General features: G+C 49.2%; 1 protein-coding gene across 1 annotated transcript in view; it reads right to left on the bottom strand.

The window, feature by feature from the left end:
• LOC130123908 (phosphatase and actin regulator 1-like) overlaps positions 1–20,475 on the bottom strand; it is a 55,241-nt gene that overhangs the window by 1,222 nt on the left and 33,544 nt on the right. The window contains exons 7-12 of the mRNA XM_056293235.1: positions 18,663–18,718; positions 11,138–11,199; positions 10,002–10,142; positions 7,976–8,052; positions 6,404–6,500; positions 205–348 (exon numbers count right to left, since the gene is read on the bottom strand). Of these exons, the coding sequence (XP_056149210.1) occupies positions 205–348; positions 6,404–6,500; positions 7,976–8,052; positions 10,002–10,142; positions 11,138–11,199; positions 18,663–18,718 (577 nt within the window). The remainder of the gene's footprint in view (positions 1–204; positions 349–6,403; positions 6,501–7,975; positions 8,053–10,001; positions 10,143–11,137; positions 11,200–18,662; positions 18,719–20,475) is intronic.

The following is a 20,475-nucleotide window of genomic DNA, read 5'->3' as shown; positions in this document are numbered from 1 at the left end:
GAATGCAGGAACTTAAATGTGTGACGCTCAAAATTTCCAGGGGAGGACCCCCTGACCCCCTGCTAAATGTGTCCCCCAAAATGTTCAAGTGAAACTTATTCCACAGCTCACAAGTATACAACCAAGTGCGGAGGACAGTCATGGGGGGGGGGGGGGGGTGCTCGAACATAATAGCAGCACTTACCTTCACTATTCCCATCTTACCTGCCATAGCCTCTCACAGAAATACACATCACTGAATAATGCAGCAGGCCGAAGCACTGAAGCCTGTGCCATGGAAGGTGGAGGCAGTGTTTTTAAGGCGGTATGATGCTTCTGCTTACACATGCTGAAGGTGGCTGGTGGGGACTGAATGGTTAATGTCAGTGTTACAAAAACAAGAGACCGTTAGTATCTGTATCACCCCTGGATGGCAAAAACAAAAAAAAAAACCTGAAGAAGGCCCGAGCCGCTACGCGTGGGCATTTTTAGGTCCTTTTTGGATATGTCTAAGTTTCAATAAAGACATTTTAATTACACGGAGTGCCTTGGTCAGACAAATTTGTACTCTTTTTCTCAACAAAAAAACAATTTTCAATCAAAATGCCCCCCCCCCCCAATTAAAGACTTTATCAAAATGATGTTAAATGACAAAAAGAGCTAGTTTAGGATGTTAGGTGTCTCGGAACTATTAAACTCGGGTTACATTTTCCGCTTCCACTTCCGCTTCCGGTGGAGGAAGATGGCGGCACAAATTCACGTTTCTAGCGGCTTCACCCAGTACTGTCCATGCAGTATCTTTGTCCACGTTTGCGTCTGAGTTTGTCTTTGTTTGATAGCTGGGAGAGCTGGTGCTGGATCAGCTGGGAGAGCTTGGTCTGCTGCATCCTGTGGGCCCAGGGACCACGGCCCTGCCTGGAGCTGTGGCTGAAGAGGAGACACCGAGGGCGGTCTGACAAGACGCAGCAATTCCGATAACACTGAGGGCGGTCTGGCGGCGGCCTCGCCTAGCCTTGACTGTGTTTAGTGTTGTTGTGTGGATTGCGGGGAGGTGTGTCGAAGGTGTCTGGCTGGGGGAGCTGGTGCTGGATCAGCTGCGGGAGCCTGATCTGCTGAAGAAGAAGGGAAGAAGGCCATCAGTGCCGCATCATTGCCTTAAGTGGCCCACATCCGGATTCTATCTGGGACACACCTCCCCGCACTCCACACGACGACACCAAAAACACAGTCAACGCTAGGCGAGGCCGCCACCAGACCGCCCTCAGTGTTATCAGAACTGCCAGTCTGCATGGGCTAGCAGTTAGCTTAGCCTGCCTCGCTTCTGCATCCTGTCAGACTGCCCTCTGTGTTTCCTCTTCGGGCACAGCTCCAGTCAAGGCCGTGGTCCCTGGGCCCACAGGATGCAGCAGACCAAGCTCTCCCAGCTGATCCAGCAGCAGATCTCCCAGCCATCGAACGAAGACACAAACTTAGACGCAGACGTGGACAGAGACACTGCATGGACGGTCCTGGGTGGGGCCGCCGCAAACGTAGGATGAAAGAAACATGTCCTTGAAAAAAGAAGACATAACACATGAAATGACCCTTTATTCACGGGATAAAAGAATGCCAAATCACATGATGCAAGATGTTCATAAAGAACTGGTGACCAAGAGAAAAAAATAAAAATTGCAACAAACTGGGGCAGCATGCTGTGCCACCTTCATGACTGAAAGCAAACTATGTCGGTTGACTTTACTTTGCCCTCGTCTTCAGTGGATGTTAAGGTTGTAAAGTCTGGTGAAAACAATAAACAGAAACAATCACTCTGTGCTTTGGGAAGCTGAGTGGATGTGTTTTGTTGTTGCAGGCAAATAAAGTCGAAATTGCCTTTTGGCGATGCTGAACTTTTACTGCCAGCATGCTGTTTGGTGGGTTTTATATTGTATTGGTCTACCTATTAGCATAACACAAACCTTTTACAGTATAATCATTATTTTTCTCAGACTCTAACCCTGAGGTATTGGGGGGGGGGTGTTTTAGCAAGTAGCCTTCCTGCCATATAGTGACTACCTCCTTCTCTCAGAACTGGAAAGAAAGGGCCATGACGGAGTACACATGCTAGCCCGCTGGCTAACGGGTCGGACCCTTTAGTTGACTGGTTAGCACAGTCGTCGGTGGTGCGGGCGACCTGGGTTCACGTCCCGGCTGCCCCCAGAATTCACTACACATACTTTTCAGGACTTAGATGAAAGCTCATCAGACAGGAGTACATAATAAGTTGGTCAATGTCAGACCCTTGAAGTCCAAAGACAGAAGGAACAGTCAGAATTCTGGAGGTGCCTGCCAAAAAGTGAGTGTGCCTTTGTCTCAGGATGAGAGAGCCCAACAATAAGACACTTCTGAGGGCTTCAAGTAGAGGTGGGCAGATGTAAGCATAGTGGCGTCGGTCAAGGTCAGATTTTAATTTTCAAAGGGGTGCAGCAAGTTCTCGGCAGGTACCTGCCATAAAGTGACTGCCCCATTATCTAAGGACTGGAAAATCCAATACTTTCAAGGACTTAATGGAGGTCATCAGATGTAAAGTGTAGTGAAGTTGGACCTTGAGTTCCAAACACAGGGGGCGCACTTTTAGTGAACAAACTGCCTTGCACCCGTGTGCTCCGTCATCTTTTCCACGGCATTTGCCTCTGCAGTCTCCAGTAGACAAACAGGTCTATGATGGTCTCTGACGTCATGTCACCCCTCGCTGAGCATGCAGTGTTTGCTATCAGGGTCAGGTGGCTTTACCTGAGGGAGTAACCATAGTAACCATATATGTTCACTGAAGTATGATAATAAAAAAAAAAACAGGAAGGTAACAGGCATCATGGGAAACAGTGGGAGTTCCTCCAGCAGGCCAGACTGCGGTTTTAAAAAAAAAAACCCATGCATCTTAAAGTGTGTTACATAAACTCGTTTGCCTTAGATATAATGCAGAAGGAGAAGTGAAAATTAAGGGCCTTGACATGTTTTCTGGCCACTTAGTCTGGATGGGGCGGCACCGTGGCCCAGTGGTTAGCGCGGTCGCCTCACAGCAAGAAGGTCCTGGGTTCGAGCCCCGGGGTAGTCCAACCTTGGGGGTCGTCCCGGGTCGTCCTCTGTGTGGAGGTTGCATGTTCTCCCCGTTTCTGCATAGGTTTCCTCCCACAGCCCAAAGACATGTAGGTCAGGTGAATCGGCTGTACTAAATTGAACCTAGGTGGAGGTGGGGGGCGCCTGTGATGGACTGGCGGCCTGTCCAGGGTGTCTCCCCACCTGCCGCAAATTGACTGCTGGGATAGGCTCCAGCATCCCCACGACCCTGAGAGCAGGATAAGTAGATTGGATAATGGACGGATGGATGGATGGATGGATGGAAGGATGGATGGATGGATGGATGAAATGGGGATGTGTGTGTATCAGGAGCAGTATTTCTAAACAGGCCAGATACTAGACTGAAAATTCAAACCATAGTTGAAAGCCCATTATTATTTCTCATTCTATCTAAAGATAGTAACCACAGCACAAGTGCATTCAGAAATGGGTTTTAATGGGGAAGGTGTATCCGTTACATGTTAGTCTGTATTCCAAAAGAGGAAACAAAAAAAATCACTTTCAAAATTCATTCCATATCTTCAACATGTAAAAAGGAAACAATTTATTGCCAAATTCATTTTCCTCGACTCCAGCAAAATGGAAAAGCTCGTCTTCAGACCAGCGGCCCAAGCCCGCCCGAGTGTAGAAAACGAGGGGGTTCAAACGCTGCTCCACGGCTGCATTTGGACGCATGCGTTTTACACGATGGTCCACGTGCTCAGCTGTGGATGGGAAGTGTGGAGAAAGGGCAGATTGCTGGAATCAAACGAAAGCTGGTCCTGGCACAAAGCACAGCCTCTCTTTCACAAAAGGCCCCGCCCTTGGTCACGTGATTACACAGACCCCACTGAGATTTAAAGTGAATAAAAGAAAAACTGGGACGGAGCGAACTGGAGTTACCTGTGTAGTTATTCTGGAGATAAACCGCTCCAAACTATCAACCCCCCCCCCCCACTCTCTTCATATTAAAACCATAAAGTGCACAACTGTTTTCCATGTCCCGGTTTTTAATGGGCTCAGCTGTCCTACGATGTCGAGACCTTAAGAAACGAGAGAACAGAAACACTTCTCGCAGAGATGCGTTAGAAAAATGGCCAGTGCCTTTTCTCTTCCCCCCCCCCCTTTCTTCATGTGACAAAAAGAATTTCATATTTTAAAAAAAGTTATTGAAAATATTCTGGGTCTAGATAACCCTTTGATGGCCTGGCGGCCTGTCCAGGGTGTCTCCCCCCGCCTGTCGCCCAACAACTGCTGGGACAGGCTCCATCATCCCCGCAACCCTGAGAACAGGATAAGCGGTTTAGATAATGGATGGATGGGTCTACATCAGTGGTGCCCAACCCTGCTCCTGGAGAGCTACCATCCTGCCATTTTTCACTCCAACCCGGATTTAACACACCCGATTCTACTACTGACCTACTGACCAACACCTGGATTAGTTGAATCGGATGTGTTAAGTCAGGGTTGGAGTGAGAACCAGCAGGAGGGTAGCCCTCCAGGGACAGGGTTGGGCACCACTGGTCTAGACAGATGAATCTGATCAGCAGTAGGGCACTAGAATAAATCAATGGTCAGATCACAGGACCATTACAGTCAAGACGCAAACCAGAGACGTATCAGAATGACCAGTTTACTCCACGTACACGTGTTTTCTGATCAGCAGCCATCGTAAAGATGAACTCAACAACGGAAAATCCACCTGGCCTTGAAATTTCAATGGAAAAATCCACCTGGCCTGGAAATTTCAATTGAAAATCCACCTAGCCTTGAAATTTCAATGGATTTTTGGCCTCGAAATCTCAATGGAAAAATCCACCTGGCCTTGAAATTTCAATGGAAAAATCCACCTGGCCTTGAAATTTCAATGGAAAATCCACCTGGCCTTGAAATTTCAATGGAAAATCCATCTGGCCTCGAAAATTCAACAGAAAATCCATCTGGCCTCGAAATTTCAATGGAAAATCCATCTGGCCTTGAAACTTCAACGGAAAATCCACCAGGCCTTGAATTTTCAATGGAAGAATCCATCTGGCCTGGAAATTTCAATGGAAAAATCCACCTGGCCTTGAAATTTCAACAGATAATCCATCTGGCCTTGAAACTTCATTGAAAAATCCACCTGGCTTTGAAATTTAAATGGAAAATCCATCTGGCCTTGAAATTTCAATCGACAATCCATCTGGCCTTGGAATTTCAATGGAAAATCCATCTGGCCTTGAAATTTCAATGGAAAATCCATCTGGCCTTGAAATTTCAATGGAAAATCCATCTGGCCTGGAAATTTCAATGGAAAATCCATCTGGCCTCGAAACTTCAAAAAGCTGCTGACTCAACTAAATCAAAACAGGTCCTCAACTTCGACAGGAGTGAAGTAAAATCCTTCACCGTTACTGACAATTCCCCTTCGCGGGGCTGAAACTGTGTCAGCAGGATGTGCTGGGCAGGATGAGTCAGGTCGGCTCATTTTAAGACCCCTCGACTAAAATCTCACATAGTATAAAAAAAGAAAATTAAAAACCCTTGAGTGACATTCAAACACAGGCAGAGGGACAAATTAAAATAATGGGTAAAACTGCCGTTGTCATTTATCACTTCTCCTCCGCCGAAGTATTGCTCATTTAAAAGCGAACAAAAACACGTACGAATGCAAAGTATGTGGCGCACAATACTGAGAAGAGCATTTAACAAAAAAACAAAAACAAACAAACAAAAAAAACCAACAACAACAAAAAAAGTTGTAAACAAGAAAACTGAATTCGGACCGACGACATGGTGAGTGCAGCACTTTGTCACATGAGATTCGATTCCGTCGTCACGGAGAGCTGCGATGTCCCCTGAAGACATGAAGTTATCGTCTTAAAGTCGAAGTGCCGCTATCAAAAACAATCGGGGATGGACAAACCTGTAAGAAAAGCAGTAAACCGCCGCCGCCAGAGAGCCGAGCTGATCTGCCGGCTGACGTTTTGGGGTTGTTTTTTTTTTACACAGGATTTGTAGATTCTGAAATGAGTCATAACATCAGTCGAGCAAGAGTCTCCTTTACACGTCTTCCTACCTCGGTATGGACAAAATGTACAGCTGGAGGAGCTTAGGCGTCGCTTAAGCTCCCAGTTTCACAGTTAGCAATCTGATGTCGACGTTGTCGGTACAGGAGTGGTTATACGAGTGTGGGGCAGAAGTAGTCAGGACTAAATAGTAAATACACAGAGTAAACCCCAGGGGGCGCTATCGACTAATAAAAGTAGAGAGGAAAATATTGCACATTGATTCTGGTGTCGGACCCTTGCCCCAACACATAACACCCACGCACACACACACACACACATACACTCTTTCTAGCCTTCTCCGAAGCTCCATCATGGGAGAAGATGCGGCTCCGGCTGACGGGGAGCTCATCGGGACAAAACCCCTCTCCCATACGGACTCTGTGGGGAAGAGGAGTCCAGGTTGACAGCATAAAGGGAATGTCCACTGAGAGGAGTAGCTGATCCAAGTCCGCCGGTGTTATCGATGAGCGGAGCGAGGGCCGCGCCCCCTTGAGGAGCGTGGTAAAAATGTACACCGGTTGCTATTAAAACTGTCCAATCTTCAAAATGGACCGAGCGCTTGCCTGAGAGCTCAGCACGGGGGGGGGGGGTGAGGGGGTCTGGTTAAGTTCTGCAGATTGGGACTTTTGCGAGTCAGTTGGGAGTCATCAACGTGCTACTACCATGTGTGACGTAGTGGGTATCTGCATCGTGGTTGTAGTACCGACTCGGTTGTTTGGGTCTTGAAAAAGGCATTTTCAGAAGACATGGCCTTGTTGTAGAACCTGGCACCGTTTACTGTCCAGCACTTAAGGTTCTCCGTGAAGACGAGCGCCGGTCCGGCGCTGCTCGAGACAGTGGTGGGTCTACTATGGTCTGTGAAACCTTCAGGAGAGAGACAAAAACATCGTAACCGGGGTTTTCCCGCCACCTCGGCTGGAACTCGGAGCACGTTGTGTATTCGACAGCTTTGTATTACAAGTGTGGGGCGTATTAAGTGTTTATATTGCTGTGCAGGGGTGCAACGGGGGGGGGGGGGTGCAGAGGGTGCAATGCACACAGGCGCCGCATCAGCGGGGGCGCCAAAAGACCATAAGCAAAAAATAAATAAATATATATATATATATATATATATATATATATATATTATAATTAAAAAATATAACGTAACTATATATTCTAATCCAAAATTCTCATCTAAGTAATAATATTTCCAAATATTAAACTTTTAAAAAAACAAATAGGCCTATAACCAGAAATTGTTTACTGTACTTTACTGGGTACCTTTGGCGCCCTCGCTGATGCGGCACCTGTGTGAATTGCACCCTCTACACCCCCCCCCCCTTGAACCCATTGCTGTGCCTTATACAGTGACTGGCATGCATCGCTGTCTTTTTTTAAATTTCCCCCCCTTTTTCTCCCCACTCTTCCGAGCCGTCCTGTTGCTGCTCCACCCCCTCTGCCGATCCGGGGAGGGCTGCAGACTACCACATGCCTCCTCCCATACATGTGGAGTCACCAGCTGCTTCTTTTCACCTGACAGTGAGGAGTTTCACCAGGGGGGGACGTAGCTCGTGGGAGGATCACGCCATTCCTCCCCAGTTCCCCCTCCCCCCTGAACAGGTATCAGGACCGACCAGAGGAGGCGCTAGTGCAGCAACCAGGACGCGTACCCACATCCAGCTTCCCACTCGCAGACACGGCCAATCGTGTCTGCAGGGACGCCCGACCAAGCCGGAGGCGACACGGGGACCAGAACCGGCGATCCCCGTGTTGGTAGGCAACGGAATAGACCGCCACGCTACCCGGACGCCCTGGCGTGCACCTCTACATGCACTCCAATGGCTGCAACAAGTCCGCATTACTATCCTTACCTGGTTAAATGGCGACTTGACTCGTGCACTTCCATCTCGTTGCTCTTGAAATCGTTGAGCTCCTTCCGTATAGCTGCCTACAGACGACAAACCAGACGGGAGAAAAGAGGCGTCTGCCGGTTAGCACACAAAACTGCAGCCCCCCCCCCTCCTCAGCTGCCATGTGAATCATTCCTGCTCATCTCCAGGCCAGGGATGATTCTCCAACATCCGGCTGTGCAAAGTCCTCCTGAGAGAGTCATCCGCTGCTGCCCCACCACACAACAATAAACTGAAACTGACTGTGTGCCACCGAGCAAGACTTAACAAGCAAACTGGAAGGGGCACAATATTAAAAGATCTCAGACAGAAAACTATAGTTGACACCTGTCACGGATGCATTCACATGCCAGTAGGTAAACTTGCCCATTAGACTTGAACCCGGGATACCTGAACCTTCTGGGGAGATACACGGGTAGGCCATTTTACCGTTTAAAAATACACGTCAACCAGATGTTTACGTGTCAGCTTAAATTTCACAGTGAAAAAAGGCCTTCGGTTGTGCAGAGCACCAAATAAAGTCACTACTGGTTTCAAACTCGCCACCTTGTACGCGGTCACAGATCACTGATATAAAGAAGAATCTTTAGCCTTTAATCATAGAGTTAACCTTTACTTTACTCATCTAAGAGTGTTCCCCCTTTTTCTCCCCAATTGTACTTGGCCAGTTACCCCCACTCTTCTGAGCCGTCCCGGTCTCTGCTGATCCGGGGAGGGCTGCAGACTACCACATGCCTCCTCCCATACATGTGGAGTCGCTTCTTTTCACCTGACAGTGAGGAGTTTCGCCAGGGGGACGTAGCGCGTGGGAGGATCACGCTACCCCCCCCCAGTTCCCCCTCCCCCCTGAACAGGCACCCGGCTTCCCACCTGCAGACATCGTGTCTGCAGGGACGCCCAACCAAGCCGGAGGTAACACGGGGTAAGAGTGTTCTCCTGACAGTGGTGGTACTTCCCATTCCTGTAGTTACACACTTTCCCAGCTACTCAACACAGCCCCTCTCTGTGGCTGTGGCGCTCTCTCTTGCCCTTTTACCCCAGAGTGTGGGGTATTAAGTGGTTTGCACCATTATGGATTCTATTGTCCCTACTAGAATTCAGAAGATGACTGTGAAACAACCTTCGGTGCAAGTGAGGATGGGTAGTCATCGAGTGATCAATTTTACTTTATGCAGATGAGTCACGTCACTGTTCCGGGAACTAAACGGGTGCCACAGGGCTTTTTAATAGCCCCACCGCCCCAGCCCTGATGTCATGTGTGACAGCATCCTGGGAGGGTGACGTCAGCGCAACGTCTAAATCTGCATGACTAAAGGGGTCGTCTCGGGCTGTGGGTAGGATGCCGAGGATGACAAATGATACCCAGATCTATGTTAGACTTGGATGGTAGGGGACAAAGCAAATGTCAGCAGAGCAGCGCTGAGAGGGTCCTGAGGCAATGTCTGTCCAATTACGTAAGGGGAGCTGTTGCGTAACCCAACGCCGAATCCCCGCGCTTTTTCCCCGAGCGGTCCTCAGGTGTGACCCGGCATGCTCTGCGCTGCAAGTCACCGGGACGACAGAGACAACAGCTCGGCCCCGCAAAATGAGGAACTCATTAAAAGTCAGAGGCATGGACCATTGGGCAATGAGCAGCAGGACTGCTGGGGGGGGGGTGTTTACGCCCAATAATGTGGGAAAAGCACAGCCGAGAAGAACTGCGACACGAGAACAACCCTCATCGGTTATTCTTCTGTATTAGGAAGTCTCTCGACTTAAACGGGGGCAGGGGGGAGAGCCCATCTGTTCTGAGAGATTTGAAATGTTCATCTCGAGCCAGGTGGGAACTTGGTGAGCTGCAGCTCCCACCATCTGCAGGGCCGATGAGGGTTTTGCGCCAGTTTCGACGAAGACGCCTTGGCTATATATAACATACACATACGTAACAAACATCTGGCATCCGGTGACGGCAGACAGCAGCTGGATTCTCTGCCCTTCTCATACTGACCTTGTCCGCTGCTGTGAGCCGGGTCCAGGGCTTGTCTGCTCGCCTGTCGTAGTCCTGGGCGTCCGACACCTCCACGTAGTCGCAGAATCGGATGAGGATCTTGGCCTGTCGCAGCTCCTCAACGGTGGGCCTCTGGCTCAGCTGCAATACGAGCGGCAAACCATTTCAGCACGACGGAATGGCAAAGACCAGCCAGCTTCCTCATACCCTAGTCCTATAAGCCCCCCCACCCCCTTTTTTCTCCCCAATTGTATCCGGCCAATCACCCAACTCTTCTGAGCCGTCCCGGTCGCTGCTGCACCCCCTCTGCCGATCCGGGGAGGGCTGCAGACTACCACACGCCTCCTCCCGATTCGTGTGGAGTCACCAGCCGCTTCTTTTCACCTGACAGTGAGGAGTTTCACCAGGGGGACGTAGCGCGTGGGAGGATCACGCTATTCCCCCCAGTCCCCCCCCCCTGAACAGGCACCCTGACCGGCCAGAGGAGGCGCTAGTGCAGCGACCAGGACACGTACCCACATCCGGCTTCCCACCTGCAGACACGGCCGATTGTGTCTGTAGGGACGCCCGACCAAGCCGGAGGCAACACGGGGATTCGATCCGGCGATCCCCGTGTTGCTAGGCAACACAATAGACCGCTACGCCACCCGGACGCCTCGTAGTAGTCGTATAATTTAGGTTGGCTACGGCAATTTCCCGCAACGTAACGTGGTACACATCCCGCTTTTTTTGTTTCGATACGCGAAAGCCTCCGCGCCCTCTGCGAGAAGGCGTGAAGGGCGTTTGAGAAACCGTTCAACATTTACTTCCAGCAGCAGATCCGTAGTCATGCGGAAGGTGCCGGTGTGTAGCCGACGGTGACAGAAACATGCTCAACACCTCCGCATGGGGCGAAGGGCATTTGGTGGCCAAAGCCCCCTGAAGAGAAGAGGGGAACGAGATTATCACAGCCGCCTGGCGGTCCCGACACCTCGGACGGCGTTCTGCCTCTGACTTGACAGATTTCACCTCTCACCTCGCAGTCATCGCCGCTCTCGTGCTGGCTCTGCCTGCGCCCGCCCAGCAACCCGGATGAACAACTGTGAGCCTGTGAGGAGTACAGTACGTTGCATTTCTGCGGGCTATTTCAGGCTCACCTTCCTCGTTAGCCTTCGTTTGATCTCCCGCTTCTCCTCCAGCTCCTCTTGCTCGTTGCGAGCTGTGGAGAGACGTTCCCGGGTTAAGGCTCATACAGGGACTCTTGGCACGTGTGCAAACTGAGCTGCTTAGGAAGAGTCAGGAATATGCATTGGAACAGGGATGAACACCTCATTTACATCACACGCCTCATTAAAACAGTTTACGCATGCAACATTAATATTCTGTGTTTTTAAAAGCTCAAGTTGTTTCTCATCGTTGCCTGTTTGTAGGACAAGTACAAGTACTCGTCTCGAGAGGGTAGCCGACGGCTGGTTATTCTACATTTACAAACACGTCATCGAAATATTGAAGTTACACTAGAATACGGATAGTTTTTTGTTTTGGGTTTTTTTTTTAAAAAGGAAAAGCTAGATTTTCACAACAAATCACATATTCAGTTAATCAAATCAGTACTTCTGCCGATATTCTGAGACCCGTAAGAGAATCCTTAACGGTCGGGATAGATCCCACACCTCAACGGTCGGGATAGAGCCCACACCGAATATATACCAAGAATGAACCCCACAAGCCTTACAGTAAGTTCTCAGCAAAGGCTAGAAACAGGACATGATGCAATAATTAAAATAATAATAATCAGTTAATTAATTATTAATATCAATTCTTGTTATTATTTATAATTATTAATCATTAGAAGCAAGACATTGCTTCTAATTACGAAGGCTTGAGCAGCCATCATGGACAGTTTCGGTTAAACTATATTGATGCCTATAATTTGTAGTTCAGCATTCCAAGTGTCCCTTTTATTGAAAGGGACACTGAATGTTTGTGTGTGAGAGAGAGCGAGAGAGAGAGAGAGAGAGAGAGAGAGAGAGAGAGAGAGAGAGAGATATTTTAACAATACTTTGATAAAAATTCAAAATGCTACAAAACATAATAGACAGGATACAAACCAAGACGGTCGTTAACACAAGATTCACAGATCATCTCAGTATACACTCCCAAAACCAGCTCATCATCCACAACACGGTAACACATCTTTACAGCACCACCCACTGCAAAAGCTTTCAAGATCTTTATCATTCTGTAATAATAAAACTCTACTTTTAAATGAGCTTTTCAGTTATTTTCAGTTCTTAATGAACTGTAGATCACCTTCCTTACAAGAACTGCCCTACTGCAGCCGAGCACCGGGCGCTCTCCGGCGAGACTTATCACCGCCAGCAGATCGCCCTCAACCACCGCAGATCCCCCTCAACCACCGACCAGAGAGGCTTGTAAAAGTCAACAGCGGACCATCAACTCCAGGACCTTTTCCACTGCCTGCTCTGCAGAGCAGCATGGAGGCCATCAGAGGAGAGAGCAGCTTCCAGCTCCACATTACTCTGCTGTTCAACCTGAGGGAGACCAGCAGAAAAGCTCTGAGACACTGCCTGCTGCTCTCTACGCTCACATTTACACAAGTTACTGTAGAAACTGACAGCACACTAACAGACTGCAGTATGGTCAGTCAGCACCAGCCCAGCGTCAGATTTTAAGTAGTGAATGAGCCTCTTCTGTCCATGTTTATGGTCTGGACCGAAGTGTGATAGGACACCCATCTGGGCTACATTTTGAAAGTGGGACCTGACCAGAGCCTCCTGAGCTGAAACACCCAGCAAGTTAGTTAAAACAGACTTTCTTTTTTTTTTGATGAAATGGTCTCAATATGGCATTGGTCTCCAGTGGCCTCAGCTAAGTCTCAGAGTTCCTCTACTTCAGTATGGCGTTGGTCTCCTGTGGCCTCAGCTAATTCTCAGAGTTCCTCTACTTCAGTATGGCGTTGGTCTCCTGTGGCCTCAGCTAAGTCTCAGAGTTCCTCTACTTCAGGGGTCCCCAATTACCCTTCATAGCGGGCCACTTTAGGGCCACTTTTAAAACCACGGGCCACTCAACCTCCAGCAGCATGTTGTTCGTTAGTTTGTTTTGGTGTCGATACGTTGCGGGTATTATAATTTAAACATAGATTTTTCATCTATTTTTCGATATATTACTAGTCTTACTTTTACTAAGAAATTAAAAAAAAATTTTGGTAGGGAAATAAAAAAAATTCTTCCTTCTGGCATTTCTCCAAAAATTCTCGCAGATCATAAATCAACCCGTCACGGGCCGGACGTGGCCCGCGGGCCGCCTATTGGGGACCCCTGCTCTACTTCAATATGGCATTGGTCTCCAGTGGCCTCAGCTAAGTCTCGGAGTTCCTCTACTTCAGTATGGCGTTGGTCTCCTGTGGCCTCAGCTAAGTCTCGGAGTTCCTCTACTTCAGTATGACGTTGGTCTCCTGTGGCCTCAGCTAAGTCTCGGAGTTCCTCTACTTCAGTATGGCGTTGGTCTCCTGTGGCCTCAGCTAAGTCTCGGAGTTCCTCTACTTCAGTATGGCGTTGGTCTCCTGTGGCCTCAGCTAAGTCTCGGAGTTCCTCTACTTCAGTATGGCGTTGGTCTCCTGTGGCCTCAGCTAAGTCTCGGAGTTCCTCTATACTTCAATACGGCGTTGGTCTCCTGTGGCCTCAGCTAAGTCTCAGAGTTCCTCTACTTCAGTATGGCGTTCGTCTCCTGTGGCCTCAGCTAAGTCTCAGAGCTCCTCTACTTCAGTATGGCGTTGGTCTCCTGTGGCCTCAGCTAAGTCTCGGAGTTCCTCTATACTTCAGTATGGCGTTGGTCTCCTGTGGCCTCAGCTAAGTCTCGGAGTTCCTCTACTTCAGTATGGCGTTGGTCTCCTGTGGCCTCAGCTAAGTCTCGGAGTTCCTCTACTTCAGTATGGCGTTGGTCTCCTGTGGCCTCAGCTAAGTCTCGGAGTTCCTCTACTTCAGTATGGCGTTGGTCTCCTGTGGCCTCAGCTAAGTCTCGGAGTTCCTCTATACTTCAGTATGGCGTTGGTCTCCTGTGGCCTCAGCTAAGTCTCGGAGTTCCTCTATACTTCAGTATGGCGTTGGTCTCCTGTGGCCTCAGCTAAGTCTCGGAGTTCCTCTACTTCAGTATGGCGTTGGTCTCCTGTGGCCTCAGCTAAGTCTCGGAGTTCCTCTACTTCAGTATGGCGTTGGTCTCCTGTGGCCTCAGCTAAGTCTCGGAGTTCCTCTACTTCAGCCTCCAGAGCTGTCACTCAACTCTTTAAGGTTTATGTGACATTCCGAGTGTACTGTTGACAAAACTGTCTTCTTTGAACTTTTCCAATATCCCACCACTGTTGTGCAGACACAAATTCAGATTTCAAACTTTGGTGGTTTTTCCAGAAAGACAAAAGCTTCTTCGAAGTGTTTATCCTCCAGTAAAGCCGTATTCTATTTCGTCCGTCGCAGCGACGAGAACCATCTAGTCATCCATGACAGATGACTTGCACGATGATTACAGCGAGGAAGAGTTGCCGCATCATCGAATCCACTCTCTCGTCCGAGACCACCTAGTGGCAAGACTAGCGAGATGACTGGCAATGGAGACGGATGTAGATTTTTCCTCAGAGTTTCTTCTCGGAGCCTTTTCCGTAGATGAGTATACCTGCAAGGCAGCGGAGGTTTGAAATCAGACTTGTCCTTCTCCTAGATGTTAGCCTGACAAGGCTAACGGGTCCAACTGACCCACCCGGTTGTACCGCCGTGTTAAAATGCCAATAAGCACCATCAGGTTTTACACATTTTATAAAAGACAGAAGCTGTTATAAGTGAGCAGTCAGACAAACTAACGGGGCCGATAACGCAACTTTTAAATACATTAAAATGTTTAAGACAATAAAAAAAATGATTGAGCCTGGCCATAGACAGTTTAACATGTGTACAAATGTATTGCCTGTCTATGAAAACCTCTCCACAAATCACACAACTCATGAGCCGTAAGATGAAACGGACCGCGAGAGGCAGCGTGAGGCTCAGCATGGCTCCCGTCTGTCCTACAGTCTAAATCTCCACCAATAAATAAATATTCACCACCGTTACATTTCTAAATGCCTTCGTTTAAAACATCCAGGAAGACTAACCTCCCCACTCCCACAGCTGGAGCGTAAATAATAACCACCATTTTTACATTGTCGTACATCTTACTTTTAACAGTTGGCCTTTAATAACATCTTCAGACTCAACACACCGAGCAACAAAACTCCCGGAGGAAAGAATTCCAACCCCCCACAACTGTTCCTGGTTTTGTGACTTAAAGGATTTCACCGGTCCATTCTTTTCTCCAGTCAGCCTAGTTGTCAGCAGTACCGAGTGTCTCCGGTACAAAAACACATCTAACTTACTGAGAGCACACAGCTTGAATACAGGCCCTTTTCCCATCATCCCTTGCCCCCATTTCAATTCTAGCTGCCTATTCTTGTCCCCCATAATACAGAAAATAAAGTTGCAAAAAAAACCTCCAAAACAAAACTAATGGGGACATCCGGGTAGCATAGCTGTCTATTCCATTGCCTACCAATATGGGGATCACGGTTCGAATCCCCTGTAATGCCTCCGGCTTGGTCGGGCGTCCCTACAGACACAATTGGCTGTGTCTGCCGGTGGGAAGCCGGATGTGGGTATGTGTCCTGGTCGCTACACTAGCGCCTCCTCTGGTCAGTCAAGGGCGCCTGTTCGGGGGAGAGGGGGAACGGGGGGGGGGGAATAGCGTGATCCTCCCATGCGCTACATCCCCTTGGTGAAACTCCTCACTGTCAGGTGAAAAGAAGCGGCTGGTGACTCCACATGTATGGGAGGAGGCATGTGGTAGTCTGCAGCCCTCCCCGGTGGGGCAGTGGCAGGGACGGCTCAGGAGAGTGGGGTAGTAGGCCGGATACAATTGGGGAGAAAAAATCCACCAAAAAAAACTTAAAAATAGAAAAATAAAACAAATGAACAAAGAAAGAATAAATAAATAAATAAAAATTATTCATCGTCCTCTGTTTTCTGACTTTTTGGACTAGTTTTTTTAGACGACAGGTCTCCTGGTCAGTGAAAGCCTTCTCCCCCGAACCACCAGGACTTCTCAGAGATGTCTTCACTGAATCAAATAAGAGTGGTTAACCAGAGAACACGTTCTCAACTTTTAACATTTCCGGTTCCCTTAGCGTCCTGCAGGAACTTCTTAATACTCACTGAAGAGTCTCCACTCTTTTCATGAGCCCAGGTCTGTGAGGAAGCCGGAGACCCCTCATCCCTCTCCTCATCACCTTCACCCTCATCTGACTGCAGACACCTACGCCGATGAGAAACTTCTATCGCTTTACTCGAAGGCTGACACACATCATCAGGTTTCTTCTTCTTCTCCTTTTCTTGAGAAGAGTCTTCGTCCACCAACATCTCACCTTCCTCCTCCAGAGGGCATTCTGCCTCCTCTGTTTCAGTCCGTGTGTCCACTGCGTCACAGTTATACCATCAGTGTGAGACCTTTCAATAGCCCCCACAGCATCAGCTTTACACCTGAAACAGCAGCACCTGGAATAGCAAAACCCGGATTAGCAACACCTGAACCAGCAGCCTGAAACTCAGCTTCGGTCTGTTGAGAACTCTGTATTTTCCTGTTTTGAGCTCGATGCTGCGGTCCCAGTTTGCTCTGGGCACTGTGTTGCAGTCTCACCATGACGAGGCCTCAGCAGTTGGTTTCTCTGGACAGGAACGGATGAGGTGACCCTCCAATCCACAGCCGACACATTTCATTTTCTCTGACGATACATAGACTGTAGTCAACACCATCTGCTCTGAACTTCAATATCAAATTTAACTCCTCCGTGTCCATCCATCCATCCATTATTTGAACCGCTCATCCTGCTCTCAGGGTCGCAGGGATGCTGCAGCCTACCCCAGCAGTCATTGGGCGGCAGGCGGAGAGACACCCTGGACAGGCCGCCAGGCCATCCGATTCACCTGACCTACATGTCTTTGGACTGTGGGAGGAAACCTATGCAGACACGGGGAGAACATGCAACCTCCACACAGAGGACGACCCGGGACGACCCCCAAGGTTGGACTACCCCGGGGCTCGAACCCAGGACCTTCTTGCTGTGAGGTGACCCCACTAACCACTGCGCCACCGTGCTGCCAGTCAGTGCGGTTCTGCAGAATAATAAAGACCTGCCTTCTGAAGGAAACACCATGTTTCAGATGCAGAGGTTTACAGCCCAGAGGCATCGGTTTTATTGGGGACATCGATTGTCCGTGTCTCGCCAGTTCTCTATGCAACATTTCATTGCTGACGAATAGAGGGACTTTGGACAGAATGATCTTTTTTTTGGCCGGATTAACCAGCGGCACCACCTGAACACAAAGGTGTCCTGGATCGCCACACCTTACTCAACAACCACACTAGCTTTATCAATGCTATCCAGGAACATAACGACTCCATTATTCAGTCTAGATGGCGACTTTACGCTGTCATAACTGACAATTTCACCGATCGCTCAGCTGCTATCTTCCACGGAGCACTTGACAGCCGGGTAGAGTTTAACGCCATGTCGGCCTGCGAGCTTCTCCAGCCCCTTGCCGCAGTTCCACACATGATCCCACTCATCAACCAGTAGAGTCGTTGCTGAGGAACCCGATCAGGACACACAGGTGTGTAACTGCTTGGTTGCAACAAAAACCTTCTCCCACACCGGCCCTTTCTGGATACGACTGCCCACCCCCGATCTAGACTGTCTACCATTTTGTAGCAGGCCTGCTCCACCCTGAGCCGAGCCTTCAGCAGTCCTATAAGAACCTGCACAGTGTCCACCGCCCGGGCCCGGTTCTTATGGCTCAACCAGTTGGCTAATTTGGCAGTGGCTGATATGAAACGTATAAGCGTGTGCACACCTTTCTCCCTGGCTAGGTATCTGGGACCATATGCAAACAACTGAAAAGGAAAAAAAGCCTCCGCCGAGCCCCAAAACCAACCCCTTAACAACTCAAAGACACCAACCCACATAGGACGCTGGACAAATCAATGCGCAAGAGTTTCACACAGAGAGAGAGAGACCGAGAGAGAGAGAGAGAGAGAGAGAGAGAGAGAGAGAGAGAGAGAGAGAGAGAGAGAGAGAGAAGAAAAGTTGGAGGGGGGGGGGTTGATCTGTGAACTTGTCACTCATAGTCTTGGACTTTTATTCCTCCTTCGGGGGCCTCTGGGCGAGCCCGAGCTGCTGGTAAAATCGCTGTTTGATGTGCGAGCGGCAAAGGCTCCACTCCGATACTGCGGTTTGAGCTAAGAAACCCGTCTCCGTGGACACGGGTCCTCAAGGAGCCCTTCTGCTTGCCTGCTTCAAATGAAAGGGCAGAGCAGGAGAGAATAAAAAAAAGATGTGCGCCACGAGCGCTCACATAACTAGGCCTCGTGCATAACTAGTGTGCAAGCCTGCATGTACAGAAGACCGAAAAATAGACCCTATAGATCGATGCATTGATCGATGCATTGATACAGCGAGTCTTCTGAATCATCACAGGGAAAGGAGGGAAGATGTTTGGTCTTCAACGTTTACATCCGGTAAAATCTCTTCAGCAGCTTATAAGCGAAGGCTTTCACCCGTATTTCACAGTGAAATCTACTCACGTTTGAGGATGTTCCTCTGCTCCAGCTCCTCCGCCGTTGGCCTTTGACTCAGCTGCCTAGGGAGAAACACACATGTGACGTCAGCACGGTCTGGTAGGGAACCCAGTCTGGATCACACACACCGCGTTCAAGCGAGGCAAACTGAATTACGAGGGAGAAAAAACAAAACGTCAACTGGAATACCTCGTGCAAATCATCCTATTGCTCAAGAGCCATGTCAAAAACCCGAGCCAAGTTTTGTATATTTCAGAAAAACGGTGACGAGATAGTCGACAAGTCGCTGCCTTGGTCATCATATGCAGTTCGGAGGAAGCCGGCTAGTTTCCTCTCCTTCACATTTTACCATGAGTCACTTCCCTGCTTACAACACCTCGCCCGGGCAGAACACGGCCGGCGGTCATGTTTGCTGACCGGCGGCATACAGCAGCTGGCACTTTTTTTATTTTTTGGTATTTTTTATGTCTTTACTAGATAGTGATAGTGGAGGCAGACAGGAAGTAGGGCGAGAACAAAGGTCGCTGGCTGGATTCATACCGGCGACGGTTGCGACCATGCGGCCATGTGGTGGGCACTGTAACCATTTGGCTACGGAGGCGCTGCAGGGGCACATTTCATGACAGCGTCTTGATGCGTGCTCAGTAATCCAGGTAAGAACGGCACAGAAGGCCGGATCAGTTCATCTGGACACGAGGTTTACCGACAGAAACGGTTCATCTCTCATGTAGGCGACCTCTTCAGTCTCACCTGACTGCAGGGAAGGTTTAGGGAAGGTTTCAGCTCCTGGTTTTTGGTCCCAAAATGAAATCAGTCTTCTCAAACTGGATGCTCCTTTATTTGCAGGACCACTTATCTTGTGACCAGCAAACGCTTCGGTCCTCATTAATCTCCTGCCTTTTGCCAGCATGATTTGTCCACTTGTAAAAATTTTACAAAACTGCCGACGTCCGGGTAGCATAGCGATCTATTCCGTTGCCTACCAACACGGGGATCGCTGGTTCGAATCCCCCCGTTGCCTCCGGCTTGGTCGAGCGTCCCTACAGACACAATTGGCCGTCTGTGCGGGCGAGAAGCCGGATGTGGGTATGTGTCCTGGTCGTTGCACCAGCGCCTCCTCTGGTCAGTCGGGGCACCTGTTCGGGAGGGGAATAGCGTGATCCTCCCACGCGCTACTTCCCCCTGGTGAAACACCTCCCTGTCAGGTGAAAAGAAGCGGCTGGCGACTCCACATGTATCGGAGGAGACATGTGGCAGTCTGCAGCCCTCCCCGGATTGGCGGAGGAGGTGGAGCAGAGACCGGGACGGCTCAGAAGAGCCGTGTCCAATCCCGCTCCCATCCTTTGAAACACTGCAGACAGACGTTTCGGAGCAATGCAGAGACAACGTCAGCAAGAACCACATATTCCCGAAGACTCGGCTCTCGGTCAGCGCTCCATGAGAACGGGGAACTAAAATGCTCAAATAAATCCAACGGACAACAATTATACCACAGCAAGGAACTGAGAAAGGGAACAGAGAACTAAGACATAAAAGACCCGTCACTTTTTTTTTATGCGTGGTCTGATGAGATATTGTCCACATTATTTCCAATTTCCTAAATCAAGGTGAACTCGGTAACTGAAAGGACTAATATGCCCCGTGGCATTCAAGCAACGTCCAAAGAGCCTTTGACTGGAGACCTTTATTATAGCAATGTGTCTTCACCGTGTCCGTGGCAGTAGTCCCCAACCACAGGCAGTCTCGTCAGTAACGGTCTCCGTCTCAACACTAGCCCGGCCCCGGAGAAACTGGAGGTCAGGCCTAGGCCAAGATTCGC

The sequence above is a fragment of the Lampris incognitus genome, chromosome 14, assembly GCF_029633865.1.
Source record: "Lampris incognitus isolate fLamInc1 chromosome 14, fLamInc1.hap2, whole genome shotgun sequence".
Lineage (NCBI taxonomy): Eukaryota > Metazoa > Chordata > Actinopteri > Lampriformes > Lampridae > Lampris > Lampris incognitus.
This window is presented reverse-complemented; position numbering and strand designations above follow the sequence as displayed.